Raw genomic sequence first — 22,000 nt, 5'->3', positions numbered from 1 at the left:
TCTATTTTCCACTGATGGTAGAAATTTAAATGTTTCAGAGGGGAAAAATACATATATACCCACTTGATGAGGACATTTTTCTGTGGTTGATAAGAATTCGCAGTATATTATGTAACTGTCAGGGAGGTTATTTCAGAAAATTTTCAGCAGATTTCCTGCAGTTTCAAATGCCTTCCTGCAGTGGTTGATGCTCTCAGATAAAAAAATGAGGAACAGCAAACAGTTTATCTGAATATAATATTTTTTTAAAAAGTCCTTTACCTTTGAATAATTCTATTATTTTCATCACAAAAGTGTAAATAATGCTCCTTTGCTGAAAATTCAGGGTTAATCCACGAGCTCAGTCTTTAAAGGTAACATTTTATTAACATTCGAGTTCGGCATGAAACACTTTTTCTCCATCCAAACTCTGAAGTGCCTACAGCGTCAAGCACAACTCACTTATGGATGTCACTGCTGCTCATTTGTCTTTGCCCAGCTGTGGGACTCAATCAGCATATTATTCATATCCATTGCTCTGGTGCTGTGACTGGTGTGCTCATGCATATGCAAAAAGTAAACCACAAAGGCAAAGTTACAGCCTTAATTGACATGTAGGCAGTGCAGCTTACCTTGCTCTACGAGGTTTCATTAACAGTGCGGACTAGTAGGTAATGTTGTGTACTTTGTGTCACATGTGTGACACTAAAGCCTTCCTATTTGTACTTTTTTGTGTATCATTCACTATAAATGGATGTACACTCATGGCAAAATTCTAACTCTTAAGGTTTTACATATCGGAACATAATTAAAAAAACATTATATGGTCCGCACTGGGTCTGAAAATTAACTAAATACAACCTTAGATGAACAGAAACACATGAGATATTACACCCTTACTGCTTCCATAGCAATTAAGACTGTAAGTAGCAGCTGCGTGCTGCTAATCAAATGTTAACTGGTTATCAGTAAATGTTAGCATCTCCCATGAAATCAGAAATTTTGGTAGTTTTCTGGTTTAGAACATTCAGCTATGTGTTAATACAATGCCAAGGAGGGAAGACTGCAGCAATGAATGAACTGTTGGTGATCATCAATCTGGGAAGTGTTTTAAGGCCAGTTATAAAAACAGGCCATCATTCTGCAGCGAGAAGGAATATTCCCAAGTGGAAAACATTCAAGAAAGCTGCATTGGAAAACAAAACAGAATACTTCTGGATAGACGAGATGTTTGCACAGCACTATGTTTGGTGAAACCCGAACAGAGCATATCAGCACAAACATGTTACACCAACTGTCAAGCACGGTGGTGGAGGGGTGATGATTTGGTCTTTGGGCACCTTTTAGTTATTACTGATCATGAAGTCCTCTGCATACCAAAGTCAAATGTGTCAATAATAAGTCAAATGTGAGGCTATCTGTCTAATGGCTAAAACGTGGCTTACATATGGCCATACAACAGGATGATGATTCAAAGCAAAGGGACAAATGTATAACAGAAAAAGGCTAAAAAACCCAAATCAAGTCATTGCAGTAGCCCAATTAAAGTCCAGACCGCAACCTCATTGGAATGCTTTGGCAAGTCCTTAGGTTTGCTGTGTATAAATAAACCTTAATGAACTAAGAAAACATTGTAAATGAGAGTGGGTCAAAATTCTTCCACAGCAATGTGAGAGACAGAAAAGCTTTAAGTTGTCGTTATCAAATGTGGTTCTACTAAACTACTAAATCATCTTCGTTTTTCCTGCGTTCCTTCTGCATTTTGGCTCCATTTTTGTCAAATAAAAATGACATGGTGTTTTATGTCATGTGTTGTTAATGATCTTAGTTTTATTTACCTATTTTTAAAACCTGGTAAGGACTAGATATTGCTTTATTTATGTGCTTGGCTGAAATATGTAGAGCCTTTGTAACTGACTGTATATCATGTGACTTGATGGAACTGCTACACTGCAATAAAATTCTGTTCTCTCTCATTTCTCTCTCTTTCCTTTAAAACAGAATCTCATACTGCACAGCAGATAAAACTCAGGATAAGGTCTTTGCATATGTTTCACAGAGTCAGTTCAACGAGACTCTAGAGTGCCATGCCTTTCTCTGCCAAAAGAAGAAAATTGTAAGTCTGCAGTGCCGTGGGTTTCTTCTATATACCTGGATTTAAACTGATGTGTTGGATATATGTTGTCAGACTTTAGGAGGATGCTCAGTTTGTTTCAGGACCAATAATTATGAACTGTAAGTGTAACATAACAATGGGTGGCGTGTGGCTCCATCTTGTGGCTGTTTCCTTAGTGATACTTGAGATTAAAAATACTGCTTTCTGACAAATCTATCACAATAGATACATTCTTATGCAAAGAAAAAGTTAAAATATCTTCTTTATCACAAAATCAAATACCCATTATTAAAAATAATTTATTTTCATCTAGTTTCTCTGTGTTATTCTCTTTCCAGGCTCAGGCTGTAACATTAACAGTAGCCCAGGCCTTTAAAGTGGCCTTAGATCTTTGGGAGATTGCTCAGGAAGGTAAGTTCCCTGAACAAAGAGGAAATGACTCTGGAACTGGAAGTTTATACTCAGCATTTTGTGGACATTAAATTGTCTGTGCATAAATGAAAGATTCAAGTATAGTTGGAGTCTGTTATTTTCTAAGAGTTTGAAACAGCTTCTTGGTTCACAGACAAAAGCAAGAAGGCCAGGACCTGCTGTACGTGCGCCGCAAGCAATGGGCAGACGGAGGCAGCGGACGCTCAGTGTGTCCCAGCAGGTAACTTCATTTTATTGTGTCCTCATCCATATTGTGTCCCCGCATATATTAGAAGAAATAACTATATTAGTGAAAGGTAAAAGACAGCAGCATGTGTACTGTGTTAACTGTGAAGTTGTTTTAATGTGATTTAACAAATTATCTAGTTCTCAATATTAGAAATAGCAACAAATCCAAATTAAATTAATTTTCGTTGCTTTTTAACAAGTCTGACACATCACCATAAAACCGAGGGGGGGGGTTAAGATTATAAAAATTTTCAGTTGAATTCACAATCAATATTGTGCCAAGGTGTGTTATATTAATTATATTACAACATAAAGACCCTACAGTATTAAAAAGAAACCCCAACAACCGGACAACCCCCGATGAGCAAGCACTTGGTGACAGTGGGAAGGAAGAAACCTCCGATAGAATCAGGCTAAGAGAGGGGCAGCCATCTGCCATGAGTAGTTGGGGGTGAGGGGAGAAGAGAGCAGAGAGAACCAGGGTTTAATAGTTGCTAATGATTAAATAGTAGTGATGTATAAACACACAGAGAGTTAAAAGAGGTGAGTGAAGAAGAAACACTCAGTGGATCATGGGATAGACTGCAAGCCTGTTGCAGTATAACAATGAGATGTTTCAGGGTAATCTGATCCAGCCCTAACTCCAAGATTTATCAGGATTCGACTTTTTCTTTCTACTATTGAAAACTTTTGAAACACTTACAACAAATAAGCCTGCAGTCTGAGAGAGAAGTTCTGTGCTAGGATAATGAGGTACTATGAAGTCTTTAAGATCTGACAGAGGCTGATTACACGATCTGCTTTCCAAAATAAGATCATGACTTGAAAATCTTTATTATTGCTTTAATTTTATTGAAAATGGTACAAATACAACTTTTTAAATGTTGAAAAAATGTGATTTTTAATGAATTTGAGGCAGGCAAGGTGTTTCAGAAGATAAAAGCATCTTTAGGGATGTGCAGCATTACGTTTTCTTTTTTAAACCACTCTGTGTTTGGGCGCAGACGACACATTAAAACAGCTGAAAGTTTTGATCTAGGCTGCTCAAGCTGTTTGGGGCCTTCATGTCAGAAAATTAGAATTCATCATGCGTCACGGCTGACAGTTTCCTGCAGTTTCCACTTTTTACGCTCTGCTAACTGGCAGCTGTCTTTTTGAGTCGCACAATATTTACTGTCGAGACGAGAAAGTGCCGTCAATCTTCTCATCTATCTCTCAGCAAGAACGCCAAAGAGTGTCTTTTCTCTTAAACCCTTTTTTCAGGTTTGTCGCTTCTGTAATCAATTCTCAAGATCCGCGTTTGAAATCAGTCTGCACACGGGGATCTGATTAGTGCTGAGAAAATAATATGCTGTGTTATTGAAGTGAAGCGATAATAAGATGCCGATTTGTTTCATCCACACAAACCCATCTGTTTCAACTCATCGTGACTAAGTGGAAGTCACTGCAAGTCAGTCCTATGATGATCTTAAATGACCTTTTCAGTTATAGTAAGTCTATCACAACTTTAATTTTTTGATTGACACTGCTCTCTCACAAATGTATCAGTCATCTGTCACTTGTCATACACGCTCAGGGCAAATCACTCTTCAGGGAAACAGTGAATTTTAAGCGCCTTCTAATGACTGTGACATTTATAGGTTATTCTTTATAGGTCAAAATGTTTCCCTGACCTCCGAGGGTCAGCAGACTTACAAAATGAGACTTAATCATCCATTGTTTGTCGCGGCCTGGTTTTCCCAGATTCTTTCAATTAAAATTTGCTCTGCTCCCAGTGGTAGTGGCCTGAGGACATAGAGAAAGTCTGTGTGAAAGCCTCAAGGACCTTTGGAATAACTACACAGACAGATGCATTAAAGTTTTACAGAGATGATTTAAATTGTGCCTGTCATGGAGAAGTTTTTGAGTGCCACGGGCTGGAGATGTTGTTTCACCTCTTTGAAATCTGACAGCTCTTCCTTTCCTTTGCGTCCGGATGTGTCTGTCCTTTACCTCTCATCTGCCTGTCTCCACTCTGCCCTCTATGTTTCCTTCTTCCTGCTCTTTTGCTTTATTGTTTGGCAGCCTCTCATAAGCACCTGCCATCTCTCATAGATCCAGAGGCACATAAGCCCAGTGGGATGGAGGAAAAGCTCCGGAGGCCCTTATTCTCTGCTTCGCTCAGCTCGCCCTCACCTCGTAGTAACCCTACTCGAAGGCGACCAATCAAACATGACTCTTGGGTAGGTCAGCTTTAAAGTATTACATCATTGCTAGCTTGCGTGCTCTTGCCACCTGTCAAATACAGAATTAATGTCTGCTTTTGCCTATAAATCCATGCCTGCTTCAGCATTTGGGTACTGCACATTTCAGAAGTTCTCCACTCCTAATATATCACTATGTCTCTTAAATCCTCAAACCAGCTGCTTTTAAATACTGGGATTAGTGGTTAGTGACATTGCGCTTTTGTGGTTGCTGCTCCAAGGCTTTGCAATAGCCTTCCTTTCACAATCAAATAATCCGACTGTTAAATGTTCATACATAATATTTGTTTTTAGTTTTTTAAACCATGTTTATTTCATGTAAAATTTATCATTTCAACTTAGTTTGATGTTGTCTTTCTATTAAATGTGCTTTAAACTTTTAAACCGAATAAGTGGACTAGAATGATGAATATGATCATATATCCATGGACCTCTTCTTCACATGAGACAAATTTAAATGGAAAAAATTGAAACTTTAGATTTCAGTGGAAAAAAAGATTAAAATGTACAATTAAATGAATAAAGATAAAGAAATTGAAAAAATGAAAGTGGGAAGGAATAGCATAGGTATAGCATGATTATTGGTCATATCCTGCCATTTATCCTCTATAAAACGTAATAAATATGTGCAAAGTATCAAATAATGTGAGCTAATTTTATACATTTATTGCACATCTGTATATAATCTGGTGCTCAGTTGCAGATTTTCAACACTAGGTGACACCATACCCATACGAATGTCTCCCATATACACTGATCTCATACACAGAAATCCCGCTGATGCACATTTTCCCTGATGTGTTTTTCCTCTCAGTGAGAAATGATCCTGTGGCTGAACGAGACCTGGTTCAAGCTGGTTCAAGTTCATTTTATTGCTGCAGTTGTGCAGTTTATCCTCTGTCCGTGCTTATTAAGTGGGGTATTTTTCCAGTGTACTTCCTCATATTGTACTAAATATCTATTACCGTGACTGTTAATTGAGTTGCATCTGTGACTGGATTAAGAGAATCTATTTTCACAGATTGATTCCTCAGTAGCAGTTCATTTATGTGAATAAGCAGCTGGCTCAGTGCAGATGCACAAATGCTTGAAAGTACAGAAGGAGCAGGATTATAACTTGAAGCACTTTGAACGTGGACTGAGTCCTATTGTTGTGTCTCAACAGGATGTGGAAGATGGACTTGAGGATGCATTCTCAAGGTGAGCTTTGTTCGTGACTGTAATTCTGCAGAGCGCTAATGAGAATAAAATCAGATTTTCTTGTTTTATGCACACTAATATTTAAATATTACCATAAGAAACAAATGTATTCAACACATTGTAACAATGAATATTGCCTTTTGATTACAGTTGAATAGCTCCTGAGTTACACTGAGGGCCTTTGAGTCTTTGGATGAAATATCTTTTCTTTTGAAAACAGATATTGAAAGTCACATAGAAACTGAAATAAGCAGGCGAATGTGATAAACATGATTTTCCAAGGTACCTTGGTTTAAAAGATGGCATTGAAACTGGTGAAATAACTTGATATTCAAAGCAGCTGTCTTAAGATAGTTTCACAGTGGCATACAAAGGTTTGGGTGGGCAATCAAAATTTCTTACTGTGAATAGTTGAGCGAGATTATCTGATCTCCAAAGAGTTGTGTGAAAAATTCAAAAGCTTTAGAAATTATCTGACTCATGCAAAAGACCTTCTGCAAGAAGTTACACACTCTGGAGTTATTCCGCGCTGTTTCACTTTGTAGTGAATCCTCCACTAATATGACCGTTGTGTGAGAGGCAACAGGAGAAAACCTTTCCACCAAATTTAGTGTCAGAATTCTGCAAATTTGTCTTTTATTTTATTCAACCTTTATTTTTTACAGGTAATCCCACTGAGACTTATTTACAAGAGAAACCTGTTTCAATTTAAAAACAAAAAAAAAGAAAAAAGAAAATAGTGCTACTACTGTATAGTAATAATATAGTAATTATTATTTAACTGTTCTTTTAACTCTGTGAACTGGAGGAGACCAGATTCTGTTGTCTTGAAAAGAAAGTATGTTCCTTTTCTTGCTTCTTGTAGAATCTCAGCTTCTCTGAGGCTGTTCAGATACTCTTTTGCCGTATTTTTCATTTCATAATTTATGAAATGTTTTAAAGGGGTGATAGCTCTGGACTCCAGGCTGGACACCCTGATTCTCTTCCTGTTGAGCCGCTCTTTTGAAGTACATGCAGAATGGTGTTATCAGCATGTTTGATGAAATATTCCAGGCTTTTCCTGAAAAATGTATACACCACAGCATGTGTTGCTCCAAAAACATGTATATGCTGTTACTGCTGTACACACCCATGCATTTAAAAAAACTTTCCAGTCTTTCATCACCCCTCGCCTAGCTTCTGTGAAATGTGTTGTTGACACATTAAAAGGAGGAATTTATTTCCTTATTTATTTGTGTGTTTATTTTTAATGAAATGTGGCGTTTAATTTTGTTGTGAAAATCTGTATTTTTATTTAGCTCTATACGCAATGGCCAACCTTTTTTGAAAAGGTGAATTTGACTGAATTTTTATTCATAGGATAGGATATACATTATTTGTTTTATAGGCTATCACTGTACAACATGCACCCTTAAAGCTGTAAGCTTGTTCTAAACATCAAGCATAATTGACTCATAGAGATCATGTGGAACAAGCAACCTCCTTTGATTGCTACAAGGTCACCACTTTCCCAGACAGAGGCTTCAGGAGCACACCAGCTCAAACCAGTGCGGGAGCTCCACAATGCATCAACACCTTGTCACTGAACTAGGATTACGATACAGCGCTTATACCACGATGTGTGACGGCTTGTAAAATTGACATTTTATTGGTGTAGGATACCTGCAGAGACAGGAATGTGAGTCTCAGGTGAAATGTGAGACATGAGGGATATGAAAAAGTCACACGTCAATGTGACAACTGTGAAGGAATACCCCCAATTCTGCCTGATTGGTACAAATCCTTGCATGCAGATACACTATTTTTAAATTGGGTATCTTTTAAATTAAATATATAAACATAGTATATTTCACCTGTTACTACTTAATGCACTTGATCACTCTGAAAACTCACAGCTCACAAAATGTATGATTGTCTGCATGGCTCTTAATTTCGTTGTGTAGCCAGCTTTCAGTCTCTGAGACTGTGTATACTCCTACAGCTCTGTAAAATCTGTCTACAAAGACAGAGAAGAGCTACAGAAAGATGGTGCTGCACACATTAAAGACATGGCACTCGTTAAGCTGTGCTGCCTGTGGCTAACGGAAGTTTTGGGGAAAGCAAATTAATAAATTTGACTAAGGGATTTTCTGCATGTGTGTTTCTGTGGAAGCTGCTTTCACATGCGTGGAGAGCAGAAAAGGAAAGCAGGTCATCACTCAGACACTTCTCAGCAGGGATCGGGACAGTTGTCAAATAGTGGGTAGGTGAAACTCTAGATAAACGTCTACTAAATCTGACGTCCTGGGAGTCGCGCTAAAGGAGTTTGAAGTGTTTAGAGTGAACGTGCTCTGCAGGGGTCAGCAAGGATGTCAAGCGCTGCGGTTGTGGTACAGCACTGGTGAATGAGATGCGGTCTGAAACTCTGAAGAATCTGGGTGACATTGAGTTGTCATGGCTGTCACACCTATTTAATGTTGTATGTGACTTCGGAAATGCCTTTAGATACAACAGAGGAGGGTTTTATTTGTGGCTCTTCGTATGTTCAAGGAGAACTCTGCTGTTTATCTACTCTCTAGCCCTTTGGTTCCCAAAATGTAAGTATGTTTAACTGCCAAAGATTTGCTGTTAAATAGAAAAAGCTCTTTTGTGAACTGAGTGGTTTCTGTTATATTTCAGGCCTGCTTATACAACAGAATGACTGGGTTTGCCTCAAATGTTAGTGAAGGTAGTCTCTGCCTTTACAGCTACCCTTTAAAAACCCAGAAACTATTCTAGTGGTCATTAAACCATGTCTTTATATATTATGAGGTGTCAAAACTCGTCATTAAGGGCACTGGGGAAGCCGTCAGGGTCGTCTTTAAGGGGCAAAGAATTTTGCTAGTACCCCTTAAAAAATGTTTTTGGTCAAGTATTTTACTCTTGCTTTACTCTTGCAAGTGTGTTACTCTTGCAAGTGTGTTACTCTTGCTCTAACTTTGTATAGCTCATAACATTAGGTGTTTGTATAGGAATTGTCTGTTTGGTTTGGGGTTGGGTGGTTGTCTGAATCTCTTGCACACACTGCAGTAAGTTTCCATCACCAGTGCCTCTTCAGCTTCCTGGTATTTCTACGCGTGCGCTTGTTTAAATATAGCATCGGGGTCACGTTATTGGTCTGCGGTTTGGCGATTCATTTTAAATCTCTTTAATCCACTTTGGTGTAAGCAGCAGCATGACCTCTAGGGGTCACTGGTAGCACTTTGTAGTTTTGCCAGTTGAGCTGCAGCTGATACCAATAAACCAACTTCAGTAGAATAATTTTAATTAACACTTAGCTGCACAGGTCAGGATTTAGACCTCATTAAAAAATCTATTTTTAGCAGAGCCAAAAGTGCTCACAACTATTGACTTCAGCTTCAGTTCAAACTGGTTTAATTAAAATGATTCATTTATGGTATTTAAAATTTCATAGATGAACGGCGACCCTGTGGAACAGCCGATTTAGCTGAACTGAAGTACTTCTCCCCATTGAAATGTGAAGGGTTCTTTTTATTTTAGTTTAGGCTTCTTTGCGTGTCACTTTGCTAACCGCATGGTGAAAGTGGGGCAGCTCACTTCACAATGTGTGCATGTACACTCCTGATGCCCTTTACCGGGACAGTTCCTATCACCTTTTCTTCACTTATCCTAACCTTTAGCACTGATTCACTTTGTCTTGATTTCTTCTGTCTTGTATCTGGCACGCAGCAACATGGAAACAGAGGAGACAGACACTGGTAAGTGGTGTGATAAATGTATTGTTTTAGGACAGTACATGCTTGCTCTCCCTCCTTATTTCATGCCTAATGTGAAAAAACCTTAACTATTATTATCCCAGTCCAATCTGCTCTCTGCAAGGGGAAAGCCCTGACCTCTGGACATATGTGACTCCACTGATAAGAAAATGATATTACGCTCAGAGCCACATTAAAGTTTTTGTTTGTTTGTTTGTTTTTACCTGAAAAGATTATTTTGATTTCAATTAGGATTAAACTATTACTTAAAATCTGTTTTTCAATATTAATTTTAATATTACATTTTCTTGGTTAGTGGTCCAGCCCAATGTAAATCTTAACATCTTCAGCTCAACCTCCTGTCTTTTTGTTGGTGCCACCATTACCAAACCATACCTCAACAGGTTTCACTTTGTAAACCGTCCCTTTCACTCTTGCTGCTATCCTTCTGTCACCTGTCTCCTCTCATTCACACACGTATTCCATCTTGCTTTTACTGGCTTTCATTCCTCTTCTCTCCAGTGTACAACCCCACCTCTCCAGACTCTCTCCCACCTGCTTTTTACTTTCACTGCAGATCCCAGTCTCATCTGCAAACGTCATAGCCCACGGAGACTCCTGCCTGACCTCATCTGTCATCCTGTCCATCACCAGTGCAAAAAAAATTAAAAAGAAAAAGCACAATGACTGAGTGAATGATATAATTTTAATCATTAAGTTGTACATCAAAGCCATTGGAGTGCTGAAAAATGTTTATTGTTAAAATATAATATACCAAATAAATGACCTTTTAATTTGCAGAGGGTAGCGCTTCTGTTCAATTTTGGAGTTGGCTTTTGTTTTCAGTGTTGCCATTGTTTTTCCGAACAACATCAAAAACACTGAATTTTCTTGTTGTCTGCCACTCACGACCTCACACGCTGCACTTTATCCACTAGCACTCCCTTTTCCCATTTGTTCTTTGTCATTTTGAGTCAAATCAACATCCTCTGCCGTTGTGTGTTTGTGTCTGTGACCTTGCTACATTATATGCTCCCTTCTTCTGTCAGTTTTTTTAACCTTTGTATAGACTGTAAACCCCTTTTTCTTCTGAAAAAAATGTTCTAGCAATGCTCTGCTTTTCTCTGTCTCTGTCAGACTGGCCGAGTCCCGCTCCGAACCCGTCTCTGACAATGCAGCTTTGAGTCTCCCGGAGGTCTCCGCTGAGAATCTGTTGCCTGTCTGCAACAATGAGTTTAAATAACACATACCGGCAATAGCTGCCCAACGTACAGCACCACAGAAATTAGACAAAAAGCATACGCTCCAGTACCCAGGCTGACAAACACAGCATGCTTTACTCGATCAGAAAGAAAAAAACATATCACCCTCCCCGGTGCACAAACTGAATGAGAAAGCCTGTATTTGATATTCAGTCACTGCTGCAGAGAAGCCAGAGTGAATACCCTGATATCATGAAATGTTATTTCTGTGAATGCCTGCCTGTCAAAACCCACTTCTCTCAGTGTAAACAGCCATCTCCTGCCATCTTAAAATTTGGTGCACACAGTGTGCAATACACCACAGCGAAGAGAGCAAGGACCACAAATTTTTACACAATGCAATTCACACAGGATGAAGTTTGGAGTCTCCTCCTTTTAGTCATAATTTGTGAAACATTTCCACATGTGGATTCCACTTGTAAATTACAGTAAAGACTGCACAAACGTCACAGTCCAAAGATGCGTGCACTGTATATATGCCTGCTATCGCTTTCTGAAAATGTGAGCGCTCTCTAATCTTGCTGTTTGTTTTGGTGCAGTAACAGCTGCCAGTCACAGCACTTGCTGGAGGAAGTCCAGTGTTAGGACTCATCATGAGACACTGGAGTGAACACTCTGTCATGATGCTGAATGGGTTTTACACAAATCATCCAGTGTGTTATATCGAACAAACCATTTCTTTTGGGGGATGAAGGCCCCATTAGACAAAAAAAGACATATAAAAGTGTGTGTCAGGTTTTTTTTTCCTGGCAACACAGTCAATAAGGAAATGTTTCTTTAAGAAGAATACTTGTAACATTTACAAAGTAAAGTGGAGTACTTAAATTTAATCTCCAGCTAACTGTATATGATCGTAGTTTTTTGGTCCCAAATTCTCACTGCTTGAGGGGTATTCACTTCATTCACTTATTGTGACCTTTCCCAGCAGATAGATGTGCCAGGTTGTCATGGGAATGGTTCAGTTTGTTATATATCGGGTCATTGTTTGCAGCGGGTTTGGGGGGGTGTTTGGCATCCATCGTATTTATAATAGAGATAATGTATGAGAAGAGGGAATTCAACTACCAATTTATTTATCCGTCTTTTGTTGCAGGACCCACAAATTGTTAAATTCAAGTGCATCTTTCTGCTGGGAAACATGAGGCAGAAAGCTTCAGGTTGTGTTGGGAAAGTTACCAGATTGTTATTTTCAAGGTCAAGAAAGAACCTTTTATCTATGTTTTATTTTTCCTTATAGGTAAAGTATTTTGGTATCCCTTTTGCATTTAGTGTCATTATCAGGTTTAAAATTATTCAATTCAATTCAATTTTATTTATATAGCGCCAAATCACAACAAATGTCGCCTCAAGGCGCTTCATAGATACAGAGAAAAACCCAACAATCATATGACCCCCTATGAGCAAGCACTTTGGCGACAGTGGGAAGGAAAAACTCCCTTTTAACAGGAAGAAACCTCCGGCAGAACCATGCTCAGGGAGGGGCGGCCATCTGCTTCGACCGGTTGGGGTGAGAATTATGTATTCACTAAGTAACTAAAGCTTCAAGACCATTAGGGATGCACACAACAACCAGCTGTTTTTATGTTAAAACGGTTACTCTGGCAATTTACAACTGTAATAAATAGAAAAATGTATGCTAACAGCGATCAAAATTGAACTAACAGAGGGTGAGATGTTGTTGTGACTACTAATTCCAAAATCCTGCCTTCCGTTTTCTACAATGCAGCAGCTAGAGTCTGAAAGTTCACCACACTACCAATTTGCACCCCAGGCTTTATGCCGAAGATCTGTAGTTGTGTAAAATAAGAAAAAAAAAGATAAGCAAATTTTAATCATATGCAGCCTTTTATGGGTGAATGAGTGATCTGCCTATGGTTTGCAGTGCATACATAAAAGTTTACATAGTTGTTTTTCTTTCTGTCTTAAATGCTAAATATAACTGCGAATTTATTCTCGAAGTAACAGGCTGAGATTTCTGTAACGATCATCACGGTCCGACTGGAATACGGCGAGTTTAGCATCTCCTCATTCATTCAGCTGTCACTGTACATAAAGACAATGTTACTGTTAATGCTGTTAGGTTATGGAAACTGTGTTTCAAGCCCAAAATCAGACTAAAGAAACCTATTTCCATATGCTGTATTTTTTCAGTGTCAAAGCTGTACCTATTTACTGTATGTATACATATTGTATCATTATAAATGAAGTAGGATGATTAGAATCAGGGCTTTTCACAGGTGGGCTTTTTTTTATCACTCTAATTGGGACGTGAATGTGTAGATGCTTGTGTGCTTTTGCGGTAGGTTAGACGATTTGTACAGATTTAAATGACTGGGTTTTACTACTGCAGGAGTCGCTCATTTTTTTTTACTTGTTATATTCAGTTACATAGTTCACACTGTCCTCTTTAAAGGATGCTTTTCCTTTTCTCTTAAACATCTCTTTTCATAAATGGAAATGATGGATTTCAATTGTTTTCTTGTTTTTTTGTTTTTTTTATTAGACTGTGCGGTTTATTTATATCCACCACTCAAATGCCGTTTGTTGTCAAGAGCATGTTATATTGTGCCACAGTCTGGTTGAAGTGGTCTTCTCTGTATTCACGGCATCACGACTGAAAATAATTGTGGCGGTGGGAGGTGGGAGGTAGCAGGGAGCTCCGTATTGTTGTCATGACACCCGCTGCAGAATAATTGGATGGCTTATCAGGTTACGACATGAGGCTTAATTACACCGTTTCATTCCTGACTGTCTGAAATACCAACTCTATTACAAATTTTAAAGCGAAACTATTTAGTATGGATAACGGAAATGCCCTGTGTCATGTCAAGGATGGTCTAGGAAGCGATGTGTTCACTTTAGTATTGACTGTGAATCTGGAGGTCAGCAGAGTGCGCTGCCAGTGCGATGCTGTAATGCACAAATGATCTGTACTCACCTTTTTCAGACCCGTCATTGATTGACTGATGGATTCCTGTGTGGATGTGTCTGCTGATTCAGTGCTGTTAGATATTTTAAGATTGGCTGCTATCCAAGAGCTGCGCAATCTGTGAAATCTGCCGTTTAAAAAAAAACCCCAATAGCTTCAACCTGTGAAGCCGGATAATAATAATAATCTTAAATTATGATAATGTATTACATTTACACCTCAGGTAATTTAGAAACAGACGTACTACTAAAACATACTATTAAAGATATTGGAAACATTTTTTTATGGTTTTAAACCTTTATTTTACTTTATGCTGCAGCAGTTATAGCAAGAACAGGTTGCATAGTTTAAAAAAAAATGGCACATTAACCATGATAATGTGCCATGATCTTTAATGTACCACTCTGCAATAATCATTAATGTAGTAGTGAGCTCAGTTTAAATACGAAATGTTGTCCTGGGCGTTGTAATAAGGACAGAGCACATCTTGTACACTCATTCTAGAAACACTTCAAGTTTTATTTGCACTGTAATGTTGTTAAAGTGAGAAGCCTAGTGACTTTTGGCACGTAGGAAATAACAGGCGTTCAAAGCTCTGTTACTGCCTGCACAGCACAATTAATCCACGAGTGGCCAAAGACATGAGAGAAAGTGCATGGGCAGATTTTGTTGTACAGTTTCATTATGGTGATGGTGTTAAAGTCCCAAAAAACGTCCAGGTGGAATTGTGGTACTGAATAGGCTTAAAGCTAAATTATTATTTGTATATTAATAAAACATAAAAAGTAATCTAATGTAAGAAGAAGAAAGTCCTGGATTAATAACATTATGACGCAGATAATTCCATCAGGCTCCTCAGAGTATTGTTTCATGTAGCTAGTATACTGGAAACAGCGAGCCATCGATGTGGCAGATTCCCAGCAAATCTTGACTGGATGCGGTTCTTTGGCACAGCTGAGACTTTTGTCTTTGGGAGTGAAGAGAGAAAGAGACCAGCACTTGGAGGTACAGCATGCCAAACTGAGTCTTATGTGCACTGAATACAAATCACCCTGTGAGGTTCTGAGCCCAGAAAGCATTTTAGGCTGTTAGGTTTTTAAAAAATGAGAAAGAGTTTCGACTGGGGAAGCCAAGTACTCTCAGAAAACCTACTGTACTTCTTAATCCCAAATAAACACTGACGTTTACAGTATGAATTTACTTTACCAAGGTGCTTATTTTCTATCTATGCAAATAGTGGGTTTCCAGCAGTGTTGTGATATTATGTTAATAGCAGTTTGTGTATGATTCACAAGCAGGTGTCCTAATCTGTGTAAAATTGTGTACAGAATTTTGAGGCTGTTATGGTTTGTTACATATTTATGCATAATAAAGGACTTTGTACAAACACTGCATTTTGCTGAAATGTCATTTTAATTACAGGATTAAGAAACCAGTCTGCAGAAGCCTGTGTTTGATTAAACTAGAAGCCTTCTGTCGTGCTGTTTAATTGCTACGATCCTGTTTGGACACTACCAGAATATCAAAATGATTCTGAACTTGAAGTTTTAAAAAAATCTTCAGAAAAGAAGCTTTAAAATAGCTGTTCGGTTTGCAGACAAACAGATCAAAATCAAACATTTCAGTTTGCTTTGTCTTTATTGATTTTGCTCTTTCTGCTAAACTGTCCACAGTATTTTATTCAATCTGTACTTTTCTCAAACATTTCCCAGTTTACTGGTCAATCACAACCAAGGACGTGCACTTTGGCTGTCTGATCAATATGTCTCTAAATTCTGTCGACTGCTGTTGCCTGATTAAAGGTTTTAAAAAAAATGCACACCATTTGTAGTGTCTGGTGAATCTTCTTGGCATAGTAGTTTAATTTACACAGCCATTTAAAGTACAAACTCAGGTGGAAATTATTTTAAATACTGCATGCATGGATAGAATGATTTGTGACCCCTGATAATATTCAAAGATGGACTTTAAGGAAAGTACATGTATATGTATCTGACTTCTAATCTTCCTCTGGCTGGAAACTCTTCAGTCTAGCGTATAACTGTAAAACCTCACCTTCTATTGATGTTACTGGTTTTGATACTGTGTTCACAGACCTCTGCAGCTCTTTCACCTTAAGTTGTGTTGGATTTATAGATTATATGTGCCAAAATTGAGATGAAAGTCATTTAAAATATTGCGCCATACCCTACATAACACAAATACGGTGCCACCTATGTTTGATTGTCAGTAATGATAACGCAATATACAACATTATAAACAAAATACGGTGAACTGGAGCACAAATGCTGTGAAAAGTTAATAAAAGTATCTGAGTACCTGGGGTATATTTTATAAATGTAAGTGTAAACAATAATATACACCCCTCATTTATTTGCACCAGAAAGGTGAATAACAAAGAGTTATGTTCTTAAAAAATCGGGGGGGAAAATACAGCAAAGATCTGACACAGGACCCGAGAGATGCGTCTGACCCTTCAGTTGATCCTTCTGCTCTTTTGTCTCAGCATAAATGCTTTCATTGAAACAGTGGCTGTCAAGGAGAAATTCTTAAGGAAGGGAAACGGGAAGAAAATGCAGAAGTATGCCATATTGCACAAGAACTGGACTGGAAATCAGTGGTAAGAGTTCTTAGGGAGCGGTTAATCCAAATTTGACTTTTGGTTCAAATCGTCATCAGTATGTAATGAGGAGATCCTCAGAGAGGTATAACAATGAGTGTTTGAAATCATGTCAAAACGTCATCTGGAAAACATCTGATTAGGAGCAGCTTAATTTTTCAGTGTCACAATGATCCCAAACACACTTCCAATGCAGTAAAAACACAGCTGATAGAAATCACACTGTCAGTGGAACACTATCACTCATGGATGGAACCCCCCAAAGATGGACCTCAATGTTATTGAAGCAATGTGGGATTGTCTGGATAAAATAAGATAAACTTTATTAGTCCAACACGTGGGAAATTTGTTGGAAAATGGATGGAGAATGGAATGTCCTTGAGAAGTCTGGAGAACTATTCCTGAAGACTACTTAAAGAAATTACAAGAAAGTTTGCCTAAAAGAGCTCAGGCTGTGTTGATGAATAAGGGTAGTCATGCCAAATATTGACTTTCAAGTTTATTAGAATTGTTCAAACACTTAATGGATTATTTCCCTTTGTGTTTGCGTATTTCAATAAATATTTTTCCTATCAAAATATATAGAAATGAGGAGGTGGCTCAAGGCTTTTGCACATTACTGCAGATTTTTAACAATTTATTTCTTTTAATTGAATGAAGAATGATCACACTTCTGAGAAAGCCTTTAAAGAATGAATATTTCTGTACAAGCTCATCTGAACAGTTCACTGAAGTGTCAAGGGCTTTTACCACACGTTTAAAAAACCCAATCTGATCAGCTCTGTGGGCTTGTGTTTCTGTCAGCTATCTGAGTGTTTGTTTAGACCAATTAATTATGGTTGGCAAATATTTTCATTTCCAAGGATGCGTCGCAGTAGGGTGCCTCCAATCTCATTATCAGACTGTGTGCAGAAGTGGGAAGGAGAATCAGCTCTGACACAAAGTGGTTTAAAAAGAAATATGTGTTTAAGATAATAATCAATCACGTCTCGGGATTAAAATATTAGAGATTCATGGCAGAAGCTCTGACTCAGCCCTTACTCATCTAGGCATGGACTCTGCTAAACCCCTGAAGCTGTGCTGTGGTACCAAGATGTTAGCAACAGATCCTTTAAGTCCTGAAAGTTGCAAGGTGGGCTTCCCTTGGATTGTACTTGTTTGTCCAGCACATCCCACAGATGTTCAATTGTATTGTAATCTGGGGAATTTGGAGGTCAAATCAACACCTCAAACTCACTGTTTTGCTCCTAAAACCATTCCTGAACCATTTTGCTTTGTGTCAGGGCTCATTATCCTGCTGAAAGAGGCCACAGCTATCAGGAAATACCATTTCCATGAAAGGGTTTACATGGTCTGCAGCAATCCTCCAGTAGATGTGTCAAAGTATTATGTGGTGCCAGGCGTTCCACAGGTAAGTGACCTACATGCACCTGGCCATGCATGTAATGCAAAAGAAGACATGATTCATCTGACCACACCACTTCCTTCCATTGGTCCGTGGTCCAGTTCTGTTGCTCATGTGCTCATTATTGGCGTTATCAGTTATGGACAGGGGTTGGGTATTTGTCAATTGTGAATTTCAGCTTCAGTAGCTCGCCTGCTGGATCTGGAAGCAGCAGGCGAGCCTACCTTCGTTCCTCAAGTACAGTACATCAGTGAGCCTTGGCCACCCATGACCCCATATAGGTTCACCACTGTTACTTCCTTGGACCACTTTTAATAGATCCTGACCACTGCAGATCAGGAAGATGGGAAAATCCCATCCAGTCATCTGATCATCAAACATTTATCCTTATACCTGCCCATTTTTCCTGCTTCTAACAAATCAGCTTTGGGGACAAAATGTTCACTTGATCCCTAATATATCCCACCCACTAACAAGTGCAATGATGAAGAGCGAATCAGTGTTATTCACTTCCCCTGTCAGTGGTCAGAATGTTATGTTTGATCAGTGTATAGAGAACTGACTAATCAAATTCATGAGATCAAAGAAGGCCTGTCTTCTACTTTAGATCAGAAGAGTTAAACATTTCAGAGAAAACTTCACTATGACGAAAATGCTGTATGACAGACCTGTTGTGTGTCAGAAATCACTGACTCTGTGAACAAAGAGTGTGGAGTACTCGGCCCACCCTCAGAAAGAAGATCAGCTTGTCACGAGTAACAAAGAAAAGTGGCAGAAAATCTCCACTTTGATGTTTTCAGAGAACTCACTGGAGACTAAAAAGGCACACTGTGTTATTTCATTGTATTGTCACACTGACAACAACAGCATTGTTAGTGTGCTGCTTCTGCTTCCGTTACATATGTAAACTGGGGTTGATGCAGCACAGGCCTTGTTTTGTTGATTATACTGGAGTGCATAAATCTTTCCACTTAAACTGCTCTCAGCTCACTGCGTGACGAAGCAGAGCTCACCTGCATGTCATGTCAGCAAAGTCTGCAGCAGTCAATTAAACCCTAGTGCATGAAAAGATATCACAAGAGTAAGAATATTCAGTATCATCACCAGTTAATTTTTTTATAGCAGCAATAAATAGCTTTGTCATTGTTTTGCTTCACGGGCGGTAATCCAAATCACCTCTGGACATAGACATTAAATTAAGGTCACATATGATGGGGAAAGAAAAAGGCCTATTTTCATTTAGCTCTGCAGGACAAAATATTACACTTGACGTAGTTAAACAGTCATTCTAAATTTGAAATTACTGTTTAACTTTCGAGGGATATGTTGATTACCAATGTCATATTTGTCCTTTGTGTCCCGGGATATGGCAATGAACAGCTCATTTAGTATTCATAAGTGTGTAACTGATTGCTAATAGCCTATTTAACACAATTTTGTGATGACTAATTAGTGACTGATAAGGTGCTCTGCCCTGCTCTAATGGCTTAATACTGTGTATGTAATAGTTGTACCATTTGATACTGAGACTCCATAGAGACCAGCTTGTGGAGGTCAGATAGGCTGACACTTCACTGCAGTTGAGATTGTTATCATAGGGAGGGCCATAACCTGCATTTCATTTTTAGCACATTTACTGATGTAGTTATATATATATGGATGTGCCGGCTTTTCAGTGCCTGTGAACCATCAGTGTTGAATTTCTCTTTTCATATTCACGTATATGCATGTGGGGCCAATATGAATATATTTATAAAACTGTAATTTTAGAACACACAATATAAACTGTAATAACTTGCAGTGAGGTTGCAATAAATGTCTTTCTATATATCTTCATTGCCCATCTATTTTGGCTCCAGTACTGACAGACAGGAGAAAGCTATTATTGGAAAGATGGGGCCAAACAATACAATAATGAAGGTAGACTCCAATGCAAACCCATTTTTTTTTATAGATTTTATTTATTTATAGCTTCACTATATCCCTGGATCTCTGAATCACATCTAAAATCTAACCACTTGGCCCTAACAGCCCATAAATCACCTGGACAACTAATAAAAATTGTCTGCTGTGCTGCTCGGACAGTGAGTTAAGAGGGAATACAATATTACCTATTAATCCCCAGGACACTGTAATCTCTTTCTATTTTAAGATGCGCTGTATTCTTAGATACTTTAGTGTAATTACATTTTTGATTAGGAACATTCTAGTTTAAAGGCTAGATCAAATGGCTCATTGTTCTCTAAAGCACCGCAGCAGACAGTCTCATAACTAAAGGCTCATTATAAATAAATACAGCAGCTGCTGGTGCGCTAACCAACTGTTCTGAGCTATTTTAATGTGTAAATATTGACCATTTTAAGCAAGTAGATTGTTTATTATTAGCAGCAGATATAGGTATTTATTTGCATTCAGATGTTTGTACCATAGATTGAACAGGGCAATCACTCATTCATTGGTTTAGAAGCCTGAATTTTGAAGCCTCAGCTTTAGTCCTATGAAGTGACCATATTTTTGATATCAGCTAATTCTGGCTAGCTTGGTAAGAAAGCTGCATGAAAAGAAAGCTAGACTACATGGACGCATGGCACAGGTGCTTGCTGAAAAAGTTATAAGTGAAAAATACCACGTTGTTTATCAAATATTTGCTAATAAACTTACTCTGAAATCCACCAACACCACCAGAGTTCAAGAAAAACTTAAGTCTAGCAGAAGCTAGCCTAGCAGAAACAGTTGCATGTGTTAGCATCGACGTGTCAGTAAAAGTGGTCACAGTGCTAACAATGCATAGCTTAGTACATTTTAAATGAGTCAAAAAATTCAATTTTTGTACCTTTAAACATGTTTACATGTGTTGAGTAACAGACATTTTTGCTTTGAAGCTAAATTCCAGTGGACATTAAAATAACTTCAGTTTTTCAGTCAGTGTTGGCTTTTTTTTTTTTTTTCACTTTGATCAGTGAATAAAAACATCCCTGAGTGGTAATGCTTTGTTTGCTATATGAATGTAATACATGGTTTGTATGACATTAGTCTAGAGATTTTTATAGAGTGTTTGTCTTATTACTTCAAAGAAGAGCTTAAACACAGCCATTTCTCATGCTGACTTGGAGAGCTTTAACAAGACATGACTTTATCTCCACCAAGTCCCTGTGAGTACCCATAACAGTACATGATATGACTGTCCCAGCTGTATCTGATCTTTCCTCTGGTCCTTAAACCTATTGGAAAAAAACCCAAAAAACAAAACACATAACCACAAACTCAAATAGAAAGTTAAGTGGCAAAGGTTTGGCAAAGGTTTAGAACCTGTAAAATAAAAAGTTTTTACTGGTGAGATTTTTATTTATTGATATTTTTTATTTTTTTTTTATTTTTATTTTTTACTTTTCCAGCATATTCCAAAAGTTAGTAAGTAAAATTAAGTAAGTAAAATTTATTTATGTAGCGTTTTAGTAAGAAACCGGCCACATCGAGTTTTTACAATGTATCATAAAAACTGCTGTGACAAGAGGGACATTAATCTGTCAGTTTTTAAGTGTTGTTCACATTTTCTACCTGGAAGTGAGGAAACCTAGTTTAGATTTTGGCCACCACATAATTAACAGGCTAATTTGTAGCTCTTGGAGAATATTACTTGGATTAAAACACGTTTTTGTGAGGGGGCTTGCCAAGCAATTTGTGCATGAAATGCATTTTCCTGGTGTAAGTCTCACTCCCGCTTAATGTACACCATGCATCTTTGTAACATTTGACGTTCTCTTTATATGTCAGAGTGCAATTTGTGCAACATTAAAGTGATTTATGCCTTTCGGTGAGAGAAAGTTTATTACATTAGCTGCAATTTAGTAA

General features: G+C 38.1%; 1 protein-coding gene across 2 annotated transcripts in view; it reads left to right on the top strand.

Moving 5' to 3' along the window:
* si:dkey-71h2.2 (low density lipoprotein receptor adapter protein 1) overlaps positions 1-12,482 on the top strand; it is a 50,020-nt gene extending 37,538 nt beyond the window's left edge. Inside the window, exons 4-10 of one of the 2 annotated variants that reach the window (XM_006797158.3) lie at positions 1,981-2,095; positions 2,434-2,506; positions 2,661-2,747; positions 4,850-4,977; positions 6,164-6,198; positions 9,907-9,935; positions 11,070-12,482. In XM_006797158.3, coding sequence (XP_006797221.1) covers positions 1,981-2,095; positions 2,434-2,506; positions 2,661-2,747; positions 4,850-4,977; positions 6,164-6,198; positions 9,907-9,935; positions 11,070-11,116 — 514 coding nt within the window. In that variant the 3' untranslated portion in view covers positions 11,117-12,482. The remainder of the gene's footprint in view (positions 1-1,980; positions 2,096-2,433; positions 2,507-2,660; positions 2,748-4,849; positions 4,978-6,163; positions 6,199-9,906; positions 9,936-11,069) is intronic. The other variant, XM_087852526.1, reaches the window with a different exon arrangement.
* The last annotated feature ends 9,518 nt before the right edge of the window (positions 12,483-22,000 follow it).

The sequence above is a fragment of the Neolamprologus brichardi genome, chromosome 15 (genome assembly GCF_056152115.1).
Source record: "Neolamprologus brichardi isolate AB-2024 chromosome 15, ASM5615211v1, whole genome shotgun sequence".
In the NCBI taxonomy this organism is placed as follows: domain Eukaryota; kingdom Metazoa; phylum Chordata; class Actinopteri; order Cichliformes; family Cichlidae; genus Neolamprologus; species Neolamprologus brichardi.
Note: the sequence above shows the minus strand (reverse complement) of the source record. Positions and strands in the feature narration are given on the sequence as shown.